Source organism: Doryrhamphus excisus, chromosome 9 (genome assembly GCF_030265055.1).
Source record: "Doryrhamphus excisus isolate RoL2022-K1 chromosome 9, RoL_Dexc_1.0, whole genome shotgun sequence".
NCBI classification, from domain to species: Eukaryota; Metazoa; Chordata; class Actinopteri; order Syngnathiformes; family Syngnathidae; genus Doryrhamphus; species Doryrhamphus excisus.
This window is the reverse complement of record NC_080474.1, coordinates 12594255-12612845: the sequence shown is the minus strand read 5'-3', so window position 1 is coordinate 12612845 and position 18591 is coordinate 12594255. Positions and strand designations below refer to the sequence as shown.

Genomic DNA, 18591 nt, shown 5'->3' with positions numbered 1-18591 from the left:
ATACATACACAAATATTATATATACGTATATAATATATAAATAAACATGCATTTATGACTTTGCCAACATGTTTATTTTATTGTGCTCATCTACTCACCATCACTTGGTGGTAGAACTTTCTGCTGGGCACGCCATGCGGTCAATCATTCATTCATTCATTTTCTACTGCTTATCCTCAATAGGGTTGCAGGGGTATGCTGGAGCCTATAAAAGCTGACTTGGACCGAGAGGCAGGGTACACCCTGGACTGGTTGCCAGCCAATCACAGGGCACATATAGACAAATAACCATTCACACTCACATTCATACCTATGGACAATTTGGAGTCACCAATTAACCTAGCATGTTTTGGAAACAGTACACATATAGCAGAATAATATAGTAATCAGCAATTGCTATATTGGCTGTATAGCCCACTTTTTTCTGGTTAAAACCACGCCCACTTCATTGTTATGCCCCGCCCATTCAGAGTAGATACAGATAATTCAAATGGATGAACAGATACAGATAATGGTACAAATGTTGCAGCTTGAATGACATGAAAGACGTGATGTACAACATTGGATGCCTTCCAGATTCTTTTTGAATAGATACTTTTTTTTTAAATCCTCTTGAGGAAATTAATAAAATATTTTTTTTTTAATCACAGCACTGCGTGTTCATTCCAAAACGCCTGGGCGGCTTTCTATCTTAACCTGAAAGTAGTGCCAAGGTGTGACAGCCAATAATCATAACGTGGCTGATAGTATCAATACCAATAGTATTTATTGTCGTCAACGTAATAATAGGTGTTGTGGGTTGTAATTTGGCATTAGTGCAACCAGACCTGAAGAGCACTACTGTCACGAAACATGACGTCTCAGAAACTCAACGGTCAACATTCCAACATCAGGACTCTTTCATCCATCATGCAACAATCCAAAGAGTGGTTTCACATTGAACAACAAGACCATGTACTTACATCATCATACACGTTGATGGGATTAAAACTGCAGTGGCCAGTGTTTTTTTTTTATTGTTTATTAATAACCTAACAAAGTGTATGCCATAAAGTACATGCACAGATGTATAATGTACAACAAATGATATTAACTCGCTTTTCCTCACTAGGTTTCACAATGGTATGCTGGAGCCTATTCCAGCTGACTTTGGGCGAGAGGCGGGGTACACCCAGGACTGGTCACCAGCCAGTTGCACTTCTATAAATATCCCTTCCGGAAAACCATAAAAAAATATTTGGATGTATTTTTTGGTAAATGAATATGCGAAATTGACATTGTATATATAGCTGGGAGTCATTTTAAATTACAATAACGTTTACATTTTATGTAAACAAGAGTGACAAGACCCATTACATTTAACCTACAGATTTTCTGACACATTAGAACAGGGGTCTTAAACTCAATTTACTTGGGGGCCACTGGAGCTCGTGTCTGGGTGAGACTGGGCCGCATCAGGTTTCCCCCCCCCCCAAAAAAAACCAAAAAACATTTATTAAAAACATTTTTTTTTTTAAAACGTCGCTTTGGTTCCAATTTTCTACAAGAAAAGCTCTGATAAAACATTCCACTGTTCTCAAATATCTTAATTTTTATTTTTCTACACAAAATAAGATGAAAAATAAATAAACAAATCAAGAATAAAGAAAATCAATCAATCAGTAATAAATAAATATAATAATAATAATAAAATGGCAAATAATAAAAACTTAAGAAACCATATAGTTGGTGGGTAGACAAATTATTTTTTTCAGATTAATATTAACAAAGCATTATTAGACCCCTGTAGACATGACAAAACACGACTATAGTCACATTTATACTCTTTTTATTTACAACATATTGCGCAACTGCAGGCTCTTGAGACACATGCTAACTCGCAAACTAGAGAGCTAGCGACCTAAACGGTAGCCTTCAAGTTATTTCCTTTTAAACTTAAATAGCCAAAAACTTACCACTTCCACACGGATAGGGAGGATAACTATTAACAGTTATTTAACCTTTAACATGAACATTAATCAAACGTAATAATTTTTTCTGGGTACATGATACCATACAGCATCCATATCAAACTTGCGCGGGCCGCACTAACATTAAACTTTCATATCAAGGCGGGGGCCTCAAACTAGTGTCCTGCGGGCCACATTTGGCCCGTGGGCCGCGTGTTTGAGTAACATTAGAAGTAACATTTACAAATAGTTTTTGACATAAAAAGAAAATCTTGAGTATTGTTTAACAGGTTTGTAACTTGCCTCACCTACACCTCTCAAACCTATTTTAAGGATTTTTTTAAGAAAGCACAGCACAGTCTTATACTGACTAAGTATAACCATCTAAATAATCAGTATTAAACTTCAAATCAGTCAAACTTAATGTTCATTGAAAAGTCTCTCACGTCTTCCACTGACACGATAGTTAAACAGTAGTAATGTTACTTCCTACAACTTTAATCTTTGCATAGACACACAAGTGTTATGGTCAACTGCATAATGTCAAGAGGTCAACAACAAGCAGACAAATACTTGTGTTCCAATGCTTCGTGGTTACTATATGAACTAAATTCTTGCATTCATACTGTCAATGAGTGAGGACTGTTAGAATGAAATGTAAATACAATTATTGTAGCGCTAGTTAATGTTAGAATAAAATGTACATACAATTATTATAGTGCTAGTTAATGTTAGAATAAAATGTACATACAATTATTATAGCGCTAGTTATCACCCTAATATCTGTTTGCTTGGACAATAGACAAAGTGTCTTGAGTGTTTTAAAGACAGGAAGACTGCGGATTTCAGAAAACAACAGATGGAATGATACAGCACTCTAAGAGAAGCAATGAAGTCTGTAAAATTAAATAATAAAAAAAAATTTTAAATCCAAAAATTGTTAACTATAATGGACGGCACGGCGGTCGAGTGGTTAGTGCACAGACCTCACAGCTAGGAGGCCAGGGTGCAATGCCCACCCTCGGCTATCTTTGTGTGGAGTTTGCATGTTCTCCCCGTGCATGCGTGGGTTTTCTCCGGGTACTCCGGTTTCCTCCCACATTCCAAAACCATGCTAGGTTCACCAACCAACAAACCAACTCCAAATTGTCCATAGGTATGAGTGTGAGTGTGAATGGTTGTTACTGTCTATATGTGCCCTGTGATTGGCTGGCGACCAGTCCAGGATGTACCCCACCTCTCGCCCGGAGACAGCTGGGATAGGCTCCAGCAACCCCGGCGACCCTTGTGAGGAAAAAGCGGTAGAAAATAAATGAATGAATGAATGTTAACTATAATGATGGAAATGGTAATATTAATGATGATCATAATGATAAAGATTATAACAATAATGATAATAACAATAATAATATTACAATGATAATAACAGGGGAAAACAAGACAGTGGCATGAACATAATTATATCTTGCAAAAAGGGGTAGGCATTTATATTATTTGCTTCAGCCTACTCCTTTTGGGCTTGAGATCAGAAAGCTGAATACAAATGTAAATAATGGAAAGTTATATTTTGATTGATGTAAGAAATGCACTGTAATGTTTCATATATTTACCCCCCCAAAATTTTTTTTTAAATAAAAAAAAAATCCATGACCCTGACCAGCAACTCCAAGCACCGCGGCAGGTCCCTGGGAGTGCCAGCAGCAACCTTGAAGATGTTCCTGTTCATCATGCAAAATGTGCCGAGATAAGAACACATGCACAAAAAGTAATTGCTCACACATACACATACACACACACACATAGACAACAAGTACAGCTCGTGCAACTGCTTGCTTCCCCCTCCCCTTAGAGTTGCACGACACTGTATTAGGGACCTCCTAAAGAAAATAAAAAGAGAGGAACATGAATGGCATACTCAGAGTGAAGCGTCATGTCACTGGGTATGTTGTTTCACTCTCCTCGCTGCAAGAAACTTTGAATTTTGTTGTCTGTCTCTTCTGTAATTAAGTGTTTTTACAAGTGTCACAGGAGTTTGAACCTGACAAGGACTTAAGTCAGGTGAGGATACCACCAGCAGTTTTGTGGAATTAAAACAAAGACAAGTCGAGGAAAGGAAAGGAAGTAGTCATGATGGTGGCAAATTCTCCTTGCGTCACATTGCAGCCAGACTTCATTCCTTTTATCTGTCCTCCACAATGAAGGTCACAATTATCTCTAATGACGCTTTCTAACTGTCAGCGTGTTGACAGGAATGTGGCAAACATGAAATTATTTCACCATTCCTGTTCACATAGCAGATATTTATTTGTCATCACTTTGCCATGCCTTGTATTTGACATTAACATGTATGCAAATATTCTTATTCATCCCCGTCACTACGGATGAATGTGAACGATGTTTCCACCCAAACGACTGTGACTGGCCCACGCTATCTTAACCACTGACATGTTCCACCACAAAGGAGCGCAACCAAACAGTCCAGCAGCGATTGATCAGTGCCCTGAGCATTTGACTTTAAGACCCCAAATTATAAAGTTTAAGGTTGATTCCTTTGGTGTTTTTGATCCCGCTCCCAAATCCTGAAGAGACATCAACGTAACACCAAGCTTTTGTAGCTTGTCATGATGTGAAACCCATCTGACCTGACGGGGTGTTTGTGGTATTAACGCTTCCATAATTTTCCCCTAGAAAGGACCGTTTTCATATCGTGCAACAGAAGTTACCATCATGTTGTCCCTGAACGTTCCATTGACCTTTGACAGAAATTGAAGTACATTTCCAGTTTGACTTTTGATAACTCATTCTCTGCAAAAGAACGTAAAGCTAGGAGTGTGAGTGTATTTATCCGTGTATTTATTGACATCAGTCAATAAAATGTAAAAAATTGTCACCAAACATCACAGTTATGAAGTGAAACCAGTCTGGCAAGAAGCTGTCCTAATCCTGGGATGATGTCATAGGCCACCATTACCATTGTTAAAGAGAGAGGCTGAGCCCTCTTCCCCAGTTAACTTCAGCCTCATCCAGAAGGTAAGTCTCCGTTCTGTCGCTTCTCTGCAGTCGAGGAAGAAGTCCAATCTAGGCAAGATAAGGAGGAGAGGGAAGGAGAAGAAGATGTAGAACATGAGAACATTACGTATACTTGCCCCAAGTTTAAGTATCTCAGGATTTTATTCATGAGTGAGGATAGTGTAATGCCCACACGCAAAATTTTAATTATTGTTGTTTATTCTAAATTATTTAAATTATTTGTACAAATTACTGTTTACGCTGTACATTGTTCATATTTGATGTAATCTATTTATTCTCCACATTATTATTTATTATTTATTATTTATTACAGTGCATCCAGAAAGTATTCACAGCGCTTCACTTTTTCCACATTTTGTCATGTTACAGCCTCATTCCAAACTGTATTAAATTAATCTCTTACCTCAAAATTCTACACAAAATACTCCATTATGACAATGTGAAAGGTTTTTTTTTTACTTTTTTTTGAATTTATTAAAAATAGAAAACTAAGAAATCACATTTACATAAGTATTCACAGCTTTTGCCATGAAGCTCAAAATTGAGCTCAGGTGTATCTTTTATCCACTGATCATCCTTGAGATCTTTCTACAGCTTAATTGGAGTCCACCTACAGTAAATTCAGTTGATTGGACATGATGTGGAAAGGCACACACCTGTCTATATAAGGTCCCACAGTTGACTGTGCATGTCAGAGCACAAACACCAAGCATGAAGTCAAAAGAACTGTCTGTAGACCTGCGAGACAGGATTGTCTTGAGGCACAAATCTGGGGAAGGATACAGAAAAAATTCTGCTGCTTTGAAGGTCCCAATGAGCACAGTGGCCTCCATTATTCGTAAATGGAAGACGTTTGGAACCACCAAGACTCTTCCTAGAGCTGGCCGGCCTTCTAAACTGAGCGATCGGGGAAGAAGGGCCTTAGTCAGGGAGGTGACCAAGGCCCCGATGGTCACTCTGTCAGAGCTCCAGCGTTCCTCTGTGGAGAGAGGAGAGCCTTCCAGAAGGACAACCATCTCTGCAGCAATCCACCAATCAGGCCTGTATGGTAGAGTGGCCAGACGAAAGCCACTCCTTAGTAAAAGGAACATGGCAGCCCGTCTGGAATTTGCAAAAAAGCACCTGAATGACTCTCAGACCATGAGAAACAAAATTCTCTGGTCTGATGAGACAAAGATTGAACTCTTTGGTGTGAATGCCAGGCGCCATGTTTGGAGGAAACCAGGCACTGCTCATCACCAGGCCAATACCATCCTTACAGTGAAGCATGGTGGTGGCAGCATCATGCTGTGGGGATGTTTTTCAGCAGCAGGAACTGGCAGACTAGTCAGGATAGAAGGAAAAATGAATGCAGCAATATATAGAGATATCCTGGATGAAAACCTGCTCCAGAGCGCTCTTGACCTCAGGCTGGGGCGAAGGTTCATTTTTCAGCAGGACAACAACCCGAAGCACACAGCCAAGATCTCAAAAGATTGGCTTCAGAACCACTCCGTGAATGTCCTGGAGTGGCCCAGCCAGAGTCCAGACTTGAATCCGATGGAACATCTCTGGAGAGATCTGAAAATGGCTGTGCACAGACGTCTCCCATCCAACCTGATGGAGCTTGAGACTTATTGCAAAGAAGAATGGGCAAAACTGCCTAAAGATAGGTGTGCTAAACTTGTGGGATCATATTCAAAAAGACTTGAGGCTGTAATTGCTGCCAAAGGTGGATCAACAAAGTATTAAGCAAAGGCTGTGAATACTTATGTAAATGTGATTTTTTTGTTTTCTATTTTTAATAAATTCAAAACATGTCAAAAAAAAACCTTTTTTCACATTGTCTTAATGGAGTATTTCGTGTAGAATTTTGAGGTAAGAGATTAATTTAATACAGTTTGGAATGACAAAATGTAGAAAAAGTGAAGCGCTGTGATTACTTTCCGGATGCACTGTATGTTTCTACCCTCATCTATGCTCACAACGGCTGAAATGACATGACAATTAAGTGATATGTGGAGTTCAGTCATCTGGGAAAAACCCAAGATAAGTCGAGTCAACTGGCTCCTTGATGAACAAATTAAATATGACTGGCGAATTTGTCTAACATAGTAAGAACATTTAAATGGATATTTTCAGTGTTTTTCATCTTGTTTGCAATATTTCATCTATCTTACATTTATATGCCGTGTGTGGAACGTGTCAAAGCTGATGGTGCTTAATGTTTTACTGACATTTTGTGGCAGGGTTCTGAAGGGTATTTTTTTAGTTCGAGCATTCTTTCATTTCATTCATTTTCATTCCGCACGAGGGTCAAGGGGGTGCTGGAGCCTATCCCAGTTGTCTCCAGGCGAGAGGCGGGGTACACCCTGGACTGGTCGCCAGCCAATCACAGGGCACATATAGACAAACAACCATTCACACTCACATTCATACCTATGGACAATTTGGAGTCACCAATTAACCTAGCATGTTTTTGGAATGTGGGAGGAAACCGGAGTACCCGGAGAAAACCCACGCATGCACGGGGAGAACATGCAAACTCCACACAGAGATGGCCGAGGGTGGAATTGAACCCTGGTCTCTTCGCTGTGAGGTCTGTGCGCTAACCACTCATCCACCGTGCCGCCCTCCCACAAACCAAAGGAGGGTTAATCATTGAAATCACCTGCTGGAAAGAAAACCTGTGTCTCGGCCTTCCGTGGCATGAGTTTGACACCCTTGACTTAAGGTCACAATATACGTGAACAATATGTATGTGATCCGTGGTAGCTACATTTCATGTTCCACGTCTTTTAACATTGCTACTAGGCTGACCACAAGTGGCTTGACACTCCAACATGTTTGATGTGTCTTGCAGGTCTCTGCCAGCTGATTGCTTGTCTGGAACATGCTCCTCCTCCTGTTGGTCACGGCTGTAGTCAGCCTGCTGCCAGGTAACCACACCCACTTCACACCAGATATAGCCTTAATGACTTTAAGGAGCTTGGTAGACGACGAGTCAGTTGGAAAAAGAGGATTTGGGGAAGTGACTGGCATGGAAAGCACTAGACAGCAACACAACAGAGCAGGCTGATCAGGCAGGACTTGAACTTGTCTCCTTATGCAGGTGTGACAGCTCAGTACACTAAGGAAGTGAATGTCACCAACTGTCCCATTAACTTCTATGGAAAAAATTACACCACAATATTTGTAAGTCGACTTGTGACAGCTCTCTTAGTTTCCTTCTTTGCCTCTGTTCCGGTTTCCATGCCCTTATTTTGGTAACCACTTCCTTTGTTGTTCCCTTCCGTTTTCCTTGTGCCTGCTCTTTTCACGCACCTGCTACTAATTTCATTATCCCTATTTAGTTCAGGTGCGTGCTCTTTCTGTTGTGGCTTCATTGCGAATTGTCTTTGGTTTGTAGTGGCTCTTGTGTTTTCCTGCTGCTGCCATTATTGCATTAAACAACCTTTTATTTGCACTTTTGGTCCTGCTCTCTGCATCCTGGGGTGGCATCGCAACACTGCCAAGCGCGATCGTGACAGTTGCCATATTACACAGTGATGCTGTTCATGAAACACTTGAGATTTGTCATCTTTTTCATCCTTGTGCATCAGTTGTTTGTTTTCTCTCTCTCCGATTTTAACAGGCAAACATCACTGATGGGCGAGCCACGCTCTGCTTCAACGGCCAGTACATCAGTGGAAGCCCAAACGATTGTTTAATGATTTACCGAGAACATGCAAACAAAGGAAGCAAGAAAATCAAAACAAATAGTCAAACAAGTCCATCGTCACCATATCTGACGAATCTGGAAGGTTTCATGGGAATATCACCATGTGCTGCAAGAGTGATCCTGCGCAATGACAGTAATGTAGATCTGGTAAGCACACCGACAACAAAACTGGGTTTTCTGGAGCCTATCCCAGCTGTCTTTGGGCGAGAGGCGGGGTACACCCTGGACTGGTCGCCAGCCAATCACAGGGCACATATAGACAAACAACCATTCACACTCACATTCATACCTATGGACAATTTAGAGTCACCAATTAACCTAACTTGCATGTTTTTGGAGGAGTACCCCGGGAAAATGAACAATAACAAAATAACATACACAACTCACAAAAAGTCAGAGATATTCGGCTTTTAGGTGAAATTTCAGGTTAAACTTAGAATGCACCAAAATCTTTAGTAACTTAACTTAATTTGACCTACTCTAAAATTTGGAAAGCACGTGTCCAATTGTTCATGTTTTAGTAATTTTTGGACAATTTTCTATTCTTGAACAAGGAGCTGAACAGTAATATTCACAAGAGGCGTGTTATCCATAGATCCACCAATACACTTCAAGTTACTGTTCAGCTCCTTGTTCAAGAATAGAAAATTGTCCAAAAAGTACCAAAACATGAAAATTGGACATGTGCGTTCAAATTTTTAGAGTTCAAATCTTTAGATACTATAATACATGTAATAAACTGAAAATTTTCTGTGTTCATGGAGGTGTCAGTAGGTTTCGGGCTAATACTGGCACTTGGAGGCATGATACTGGGCCTGATACCAGACAAACCATGTGATGATCTTATTATCACATACTAGAGTATTAATTGGCCCTGTACCCTAGAAACCGCCCATGAATGATACGGGAAAAGGCCGAAATGATACGGTGTCAAAGCCCAGGGCAGTGATACTGATAAAATATAGAGTTTAACCATGTCCAGTATCAGCCCCCGTAGCTGTCCACTCAGAGCGCGCTGCTCTGGTATCGTGCCTGTGAAACAACCAATCAGAGAACAGCGCACGAGCGTGAACACACACTATAAATATTCCTAGTGCTTCTCCAGTCACCAAAAATGGTCTTTTGATTAAATAGTACGTGATAATAAGCTCATGATTAAATAGTATGTGATAATAAGATCATCACATGGTTTGTCTGGTATCAGGCCAGATATCATGCCCCCAAGTGTCAGTATCAGCCCGAGACCGAAGGTGCCCCCAAGTACACTTGGGGGCATGATACCTGGCCTGATACGAGACAAACCATGTGATAACCTATAAGTATACACAGTCTAACGATATAATTTTAGATCCAGGTCGAGTTCCGCCGTTTTGGAAAACAGCAAGCTGTACGTCTGACCTTGAAAGAGACCGGGAGCCCGGTAAGAACATAAACATGATAAACTACAAGAATGACAGTACTTAGCTGGTTCTACAAAAAAAAATATGTTACCTTGACCACGGCAGGCAGATCATGCCGTTACCATCGTCAACGGAGAGGAAATAGACCGCTGGAACATCACGCAGCCAAATCCAAACTACAGAGACTTGAGTGGTTGCAGATACGAAGGTAGCGACTTGAGATAATCTTCTGGCTGAATGAAAACCTGTAGCATCATCTGTGACCTAACTCACTGTTGTGTGTTGTTTCCAGATGAGTTTTACGCAACTGACACCATGACTTGTGACTCACAAGGCACCTTCATTCATTGCAACGCAACAGCCCACCTTGATGCCATACCTCAAATAAATGACTAGTAAATATATTTTTCTTAGTTTTTTATTTTGCCTATGTCTTCACTTTGCTTTGTTGATGATGCCCCCCTTCCCATTCATCTCTCTGTCAGCTGTGTGCAAGGCGCCATCTGCACTGTGACTGGTTCCACCATCATCGATTATTCTCAAAACTCTTCCTCAGTGGAAGATCGCTGTGCCTACACTTTGTTCTCCAATTCAAGTGTCCACATTGTGGCGCTTTTCAAGGAACGGCGTCGTAAAGACGTCATGTTTTTGGACCGTGTCTTCATCGAGCTACTGGACTATGATGATGTCATTCAACTGGGACCAGGCGTCAAAGTTTTGGTAAGTTGCCTTCATCAGAATTTGACTGTCATAAAAGACTGCAGATATTGAAGTTGTAGTTTCTCCTCCATGAAGACAAGGGGCTCTAATTTTGTGGTGCAGTGTGGCAGAGCATAGCACAGCTCGCGCAGTGGTAATTTGGTCCAGTGCACGACTGTGCACAGGCAATTTGGTAGATGGGCATGGCGGCACACCTTGGGAGGTGTCCACATTTTCAGCTTGGTGCAGTGACAGTTTTGTGACAAAACAGCTGGTCTATTCCTGGCGCAGGCGAAGCGCAGCCTGTAATGGGAAATCTCAACGTGACGGCAGCTGAACATATGAGCTGCATCATATGAGGCGGGGTACACCCTGGACTGGTCGCCAGCCAATCACAGGGCACATATAGACAAACAACCATTCACAGTCACATTCATACCTATGGACAATTTGGAATCACCAATTAACCTAGCATGTTTTTGGAATGTGGGAGGAAGCCGGAGTCCCCGGGGAAAACCCACACATGCACGGGGAGAACATGCAAACTCCACCGAATCGAACTCTGTTCTTCTAGCTGTAAGGCCTGCGCGCTAACCACTTGGCTGCTATGCAGCCACGACTAATAATTAACAACTAAAAACAATGATTAATATAAAGTTGGTTAAGGAGGAGATCCTGCAAATATACCATCAAATGGAGGATAGAGGCGTGGTTGCGCGGCGCTGCACCGGACTGTGACGCTCACAAAATATGCAATGTGCGCTGGACACACCCTGTTTTTTGTGGCACAGGTCAGGTGCGCCACACCTGCACCCGGTCTACTGAATTAAAGCCCAAGATGTTGAGTATGTTTGATCCACTTGTTTGTGATGCAGGTGAACAACACCTATGTGGACATCAACGGTGTGCTTGAAAAACATGAAGGTTTGGACCTCCACCAGGACCAGACTGGGATTACAGTCACCATATATCAGTCCAATTACAACATTACTGTCTTCTTTAATGGAGACACTGCTCAGATCCTCCTAACACATCCATGGATGCTGGCAAGTGAGTTTCTCCTCATCATCACCTTCGTGCTTCCAAACCTCCAGTCTTCCTCTTTGGTGACTTCAAGTAAAGAGCAGAGTATTATAGTGATGAGCAACATGACTTGAATACTAAATTGACCAGTCAAATAATACCTTTCCTTGGCCATTAAATTCAGGTCTAGTTCCATTGATGTGAGCTACTATAATGTTCATTCATTCATTTTCTACCGCTTTTTCCTCACGAGGGTCGCGGGGGTGCTGGAGCCTATCCTAGCTGTCTTTGGGCGAGAGGCGGGGTACACCCTGGACTGGTCGCCAGCCAATCACAGGGCACATATAGACAAACAACCATTCACACTCACATTCATACCTATGGACAATTTGGAGCAAATTCCACACACTGATGCCTGAGCGGAGAATCAAACCCTGATCTTCCCGATCTCATGACTGCGTGGCCTGTGTGCTAACCACTCCACAACCATGCAGCCTAAGTCAGTTTTCCAAATAAGACAAAAATAAACTAAAATTGCCCTTAAAATGAGCCCCAACTTAAAAAGTATAGAAAGTCAACCTTTAAGGGTGGAACTACAAAATGTTGGTAAGAAGTTAAATATCTCATATCTCTCTGAGAAATGATCTTACCCAACAAAGTATAACCACAATATATGTGATCTGACTTACTAACTTGGGAGTGTGATTTGATTTTAATTGATAAATTAGTACAATTGGAGTAATGGATTGCTGTTTGACTTTTGATTGTCCAAAATTATATCCAAAAATTGTTACCACAGGTTAACATATACAACAAACTGATGCACAAAAACAAATAGTTTGTATTAAAAACTTTGACAACCAAAAGTTAAGATCTACTAGTTTTAACATGCTGGTTTTAGGTATCCTAGGATGTGCTTGCTTATTTTGGTACTATAATTTGTATACCTGTACATGTCATCATGGTAATACTCTTGTTACAAGGTATTACTGTGTCTTAGTTTGCGTGTCCTTTTGTGCTTCATGTTCGCAAAGGCATTTTGGTGTCAGAATTTGTGAGCAAAAAGCAAACAGAGTTTTTTGTTCATACCTATGGACAATTTGGAGTCACCAATTAACCTAGCATGTTTTTGGAATGTGGGAGGAAACCAGAGTACCCGGAGAAAACCCACGCATGCACGGGGAGAACATGCAAACTCCACACAGAGATGGCCGAGGGTGGAATTGAACCCTGGTCCTCCTATCTGTGAGGTCTGCGCGCTAACCACTAGACCGCCGTGCCGTCCTACTATAATGTTCTTCTTCTAATTCATGTTGATGCAAGGACAAACAAGTATTGTCTTTTTAAACTATTCAGGCTCAACTGCAGTGGAAAGAGGCATAACTGAACACTCAGACAGTCTGTGTTTCAACTCCAGCATGACTTTAAGTGACGTGAAGTCGTCTAATTTCAGCCTCGATGGGTGAGACCTCATGACTATTTGAACATTTCACTATTACTTTGTTTGTATCAATGAACCACCCCCTGCTGTTTTATTCTCCCCATAGATGTGAGACGCAGTACAGCGAGCCAGCCGATGACTCCATCAACTGTACCACAGTGACTGAGCAGTGAGCAGAAACACTCCACAATACAAACATTTGACTATGGACTTCAACCTTCCATCTCCAATACAGCTGTCAAGTCCTGAACGGATCTTATTTTGCTGACTGTCACGCCGTTGTCGACCCAGAGCCGTACATTGCCGCCTGCAACTACACGCTATGTCATTACCCCGATGTGGATGGTCTCAGGTGTGAGTTTATGGAGGCTTACGCTCACGCTTGCTCTCTGAAACAGAATCATACAGTGGACAACTGGCGGACAGATGCTAACTGCCGTAAGACTTTCTGTTTTGTAACAAGTCTTCCAAGTGAAATCATCCTTGGTCAGAATGGTTATGACAATAAGCATGTTTTTAAGGTGTTATGGTGCTGATGTTGTGTTCCAGCTGCACCTCGGGCCTTCTGTAATGACACACAATGCGTTGATCACGAGTTCTGTGCTGACGGCATCAACGGTCAAATCATGTGCTTCTGTCGGGCCATTTTTGCTTCCGACTTCAGGTCCAACGACACTTTAGGTAAGAGCTGGAGCATTTGTTCCACCCTCGGATATCTCTGTGTGGAGTTTGCATTTTCTCCCCCCGTGCATGCGTGGGTTTTCTCCGGGTACTCCGGTTTCCTCCCACATTCCAAAAACATGCTAGGTTAATTGGCGACTCCAAATTGTCCATAGGTATGAATGTGAGTGTGAATGGTTGTTTGTCTATATGTGCCCTGTGATTGGCTGGCCACCAGTCCGGGTGTACCCCGCCTCTCGCCTGGAGACAGCTGGGATAGGCTCCAGCACCCCCGCAACCCTCGTGAGGAAAAAGCGGTAGAAAATAAATGAAGTAATTAATTAATGTTAACTATAATGATGAAAATGGTAATATTAATGATGATTATAATGATGGCCATAATGATAAAGATTATAACAATAATGATAATAACAATAATAATATTACAATGATAATAACAGGGGAAAACAAGACAGTGGCATGAACATAATTATATCTTGCAAAAAGGGGTAGGCATTTATATTATTTGCTTCAGCCTACTCCTTTTGGGCTTGAGATCAGAAAGCTGAATACAAATGTAAATAATGGAAAGTTATATTTTGATTGAAGTAAGAAATGCACTGTAATGTTTCATATATTTGCCCAAATTAAAAAAAATTCAAATTAAAAAAAATTGGCCATAGTGTGAAAGTGAGTGTGAATGGTTGTTTGTCTATATGTGCCCTGTGATTGGCTGGCGACCAGTCCAGGGTGTACCCCGCCTCTCGCCCGAAGACAGCTGGGATAGGCTCCAGCACCCCCGCGACCCTCGTGAGGAAAAGCGGTATAAAATGAAGGAATGAATGAATGGAGCGTTTGTCCCGCATGGACCAATAAGTGACAAAAAAAAGTGTCCTGACCTTCAGGTGATCCGGCGGTCTGCATGGATGCCACTGTTTCACTCACTCTGGTCGGTTGTCTCCTGGAGGAAAAGGGTATCCGATACACAGACCTGCACCTGAACGATGACTCCTGTAGAGGTCATAGGGACATGGACCATATGGTGACCTTCAGTATTAATCAACTTAACAGCTGTGGGACCGTGGTAACGGTGGGTGTTTTTCTTGTCCTGACACTCGTGTTTAAAATCCATGTGATGATGTCTTTAGTGTCCATGACCTTACAGGCCAACGACAGCGTGGTTGTGTACAAGAACACCATCACTGGATTGAACACCTCTGAACCTGTTGCTGACTTTCCTGAATTCCAATTGAACTTTTCCTGCTATCATAAACAGCCAGAAATTCAGATTCTAAGCTTCAAAATCAGAGACAAGTGAGTTTGACACGTTTGACCACAGTCGACTGCTGAAAGCCGCTGAAAACAAAAAGTGTGTGCGTATTTGCAGCTCTGTCTTCCAGCAGGTTGAATCTGAATTATGGAATTATACATTGAAGATAAGAGCCTACATGGACACCCAACACATGCAACCTGTGTTGTTAGACACAGAAATTAAGTTGAACCAAAGAGTTTGGGTACATCTGATCTCAGAGGGCCTGGACGAGAATCTGGTTTCTTTGGTGACCACCTCCTGCTGGGCCACTAACACCTCATTACCCTATGAAGGTCCAAGATATGACCTGATCACTGATGGGTGAGACATTCACTGCTGCTTGGACATTTCTCAATTGCACTTATCATTCAGCTCTGTAAATCTCAAGCTAACAAGAGGATCAAAGCTGCAGCTTGTATTTACCTGTTCCCTGTTGAAGTTGTGCAAGCCCTGTGGAACCTTCAGTGAACGTGATGGGAAATGGAGTCGGAGTGTCCAATAGCTTTTCCTTCGATATGTTCCACTTCACTGGAGGCAGCTATGAGGTTTACCTGCACTGCCAAGTCGAACTGTGCCCCAACCAGAACGTAGCCTGCCAGCCGGTATGCTTCATGATCACATAACACTGACCTCTGTCCTTCACCCTAAGCACCCTTCACAAAGTAGGACTCCATTTCTAATCCTGGAGTCCCAGTGAGGACCCTAACTTTAAGCCTTCATAACCCTTAAATGTATTATTATTATTATTATTATTATTATTATTATTATTGACCATAATCCAATCACATTACCCCATCCAAGAACACACCTGTTCTCATTCATTCATTTTCTACTGCTTTTTCCTCGCGAGGGTCGCGGGGGTGCTGGAGCCTATCCCAGCTGTCTTTGGGCAGGAGGCGGGGTACACCCTGGACTGGTCGCCAGCCAATCACAGGGCACATATAGACAAACAACCATTCACACTCACATTCATACCTATGGACAATTTGGAGTCACCAATTAACCTAGCATGTTTTTGGAATGTGGGAGGAAACCGGAGTACCTGGAGAAAACCCATGCATGCACTGGGAGAACATGTTAACTCCACACAGAGATGGCCGAGGGTGGAATTGAACCCTGGTCTCCTAGCTGTGAGGTCTGCGCTAACCACTCGTCCGCCGTGCCGCCTGTTTTCATTCAATCCTACCATATTCCTTAACAGCTGCCATGTTGTCTAAAAACTCACCTAAACAAGCTTACCTATCCCAACACTTTGTCTCAGAGTTGTGGTGGACCCGCTAAGAGAAGACGACGCAGGTCTGCTAGATCCAAATATGTTGATGACAGCACCGCTCTCATTAGCATGTCCTGGACTAATTAGGTAAGAAACATCTCTGCTGCTGACACGTGACCAACGAGGTCTGATAACCTCATCATTGTTCTGCTTGTCTTTTAGGGCTGTTTCTAGGGCGACTCCCAAGTGTGTGGACCTTCCAAATGATTCCAGATTTGACACTGAATAAAATGTATTTTAGAAGCTGATTTAGCTTTGCTAAGATGTGATCGTCATACAGTTTTAACTGGAAGCATTGGACAGTTGATAGTTTAGAATGATGTCCAATAGCTACTGTATTATTGAACTATTTTATTATAACATGGTGAAGAGAAATGACTTGTAATCATCACACAACAATGCTAACAATGTGTTATGTCATCTTGTTGCCTAGAAAAATTAATCAATCAATAAAAAGAGACTAGCCACTCCACAATTAATCCAAATAAGGATCACTTCCTGTTGCCTTAGTGCAGTGGTTTTCAAACTGGGGGACGCATAATGGGGAAATATTCAGTTTTTATGTTACTATTTCAAAAAGTTGTAGCTTAAAATTGGTAATAGATAAATGCAAACTGAGAAAAATCATCAGTATGACCCAAAGTTTGTGATGAGAGTGAATTCACTGATCTAATTAGCATTATGAAGTCACCAGGTGGCCACACAGTCAGGAGATCTGGAAGACCTGTCTTCCAGATCTCCCCTTGGGCATCTCTATGTGGAGTTTGGAATCTTCTCATGCATGCGTGGGATTTCTCCGGGTACTCCGGTTGCCTCTCACATTCCAAAAACATGCTAGGTTAATTGGTGACTCCAAATTGTCCATAGGTATGAATTTGAGTGTGAATGGTTGTTTGTCTATATGTGTCCTGTGATTGGCTGGCGACCAGTCCAGGGTGTACCCCACCTCTCACCCAAAAACACCCTGCAACCCTAATGAGGATAAGCGGTATAGAAAATGGATGGATTGATGTCATTAGGCTCAGAAATGGTCAGCGCCGTGTCTCCACGATACCCAACAAGTTCATCAAATGATCCACTTTCATACTTTTTCTTATCTGTCAAGCAAACACAGACATCATCATCATTTACAGTGTGATACTGAAGACCACCATAGCTTTCTACACTATCAAAAGTACATTCAGCACATTCTCCCGTGTTATGACCAACCGTGCTGCACACAACGTACATATGAATCATATGGGATGTCTCTCCTTGTGACCCAGAACACGATGAAGCTCCAAAATTCTGCTTTGTGGACTTTCCCAAGGTGTCAACACACTGCAACACTGGCAGCCACGGGCATCTGTGTACAGCAAAAAAATTATAGTTTGTTATTAGTATTTCGGTGGCTTGGAAACTCGCCAGAGTAATTTTTCAACAAGTGACCACAGCACTGATTATTGAAGTTATGTTTGTTGTTGATGTTTTTGTGTTTATTCCCAATGAATAATGTTTGCCCGTTTGTGGGCCAGTGATGATGATGCCACATGACATAATAAGCGACAGACAAGTCTCAACCAATCAATAATTTGCAATGTAATGAATTTACGCACCAGTAGAGGGTAGTGTTTGCATACAATGTGTATTTTTTTTAGCAATGCAGGACTGTTCCCGACTGCATGCCGATTTGTTTCAATGTACGCATATGTAGCCACATTGTTTTAAATGATTATTCGCGTTATTCACATTACCCCCAACCATCGTAACCCACTTTAGACTAGACTTGACTAGACTTGTAACTTACAAGTGTAGATTATTTATTGTAGTTTATTTATTTTCATAACCTTAGAACTTGTAAGGTTATGAGAATAAATGAATGAGACGTTACAAGATGAAATTGATAACATTACAAAAATGAAGCTTTACTGTTCCAAGAATAACGTTGTACATTAATGATGATAAATTTCAAGGTTATTTGTATTAGCTGTGATATTACAATTTAAAGAGTAAAGTTTTAATATTACGAGAAGTTTTTATGGTTATGGGAATACAGGCGTAATAGTAGGATCATAAAGTTGTAACAAAAACATGTCGTAAACTACCACAATAAAGTCGTCGTATG

At 41.5% G+C, this 18591-nt stretch overlaps 1 protein-coding gene and 1 long non-coding RNA gene across 3 annotated transcripts in view; one reads left to right on the top strand and one right to left on the bottom strand.

The window, feature by feature from the left end:
- The first annotated feature begins 7902 nt into the window (after nt 1-7902).
- LOC131135564 (uncharacterized) lies at nt 7903-17151 on the top strand. The gene is made up of 17 exons (XM_058081617.1): nt 7903-8153; nt 8593-8826; nt 10028-10099; nt 10185-10287; nt 10372-10474; nt 10565-10799; nt 11654-11828; nt 13158-13263; nt 13349-13411; nt 13478-13680; nt 13792-13923; nt 14808-14992; nt 15068-15216; nt 15290-15535; nt 15654-15816; nt 16476-16574; nt 16650-17151. Exons 2-16 carry the CDS (start codon nt 8668-8670, stop codon nt 16572-16574), a joined length of 2193 nt encoding a protein of 730 aa, XP_057937600.1. The 5' UTR covers nt 7903-8153; nt 8593-8667; the 3' UTR covers nt 16650-17151.
- The window catches only part of LOC131135568 (uncharacterized), a 15964-nt gene continuing 8928 nt past the window's right edge, over nt 11556-18591 (bottom strand). For both annotated transcript variants that reach the window (XR_009131617.1, XR_009131618.1), the window contains exons 2-4: nt 17716-17832; nt 14802-14913; nt 11556-11888 (exon numbers count right to left, since the gene is read on the bottom strand). This is a non-coding gene — a long non-coding RNA (uncharacterized LOC131135568). The remainder of the gene's footprint in view (nt 11889-14801; nt 14914-17715; nt 17833-18591) is intronic.

What these genes read in the sequence shown, in the direction of transcription:
- LOC131135564 (XM_058081617.1), top strand. Translation starts at nt 8,668, where the DNA reads ATGATTTACCGAGAACATGCAAACAAAGGAAGCAAGAAAATCAAAACA. An exon ending in ATGACAGTAATGTAGATCTG is followed by an intron (nt 8,827 to 10,027) that starts GTAAGCACACCG and finishes ATATAATTTTAG; the next exon opens with ATCCAGGTCGAGTTCCGCCG. An exon ending in TATGACCTGATCACTGATGG is followed by an intron (nt 15,536 to 15,653) that starts GTGAGACATTCA and finishes TCCCTGTTGAAG; the next exon opens with TTGTGCAAGCCCTGTGGAAC.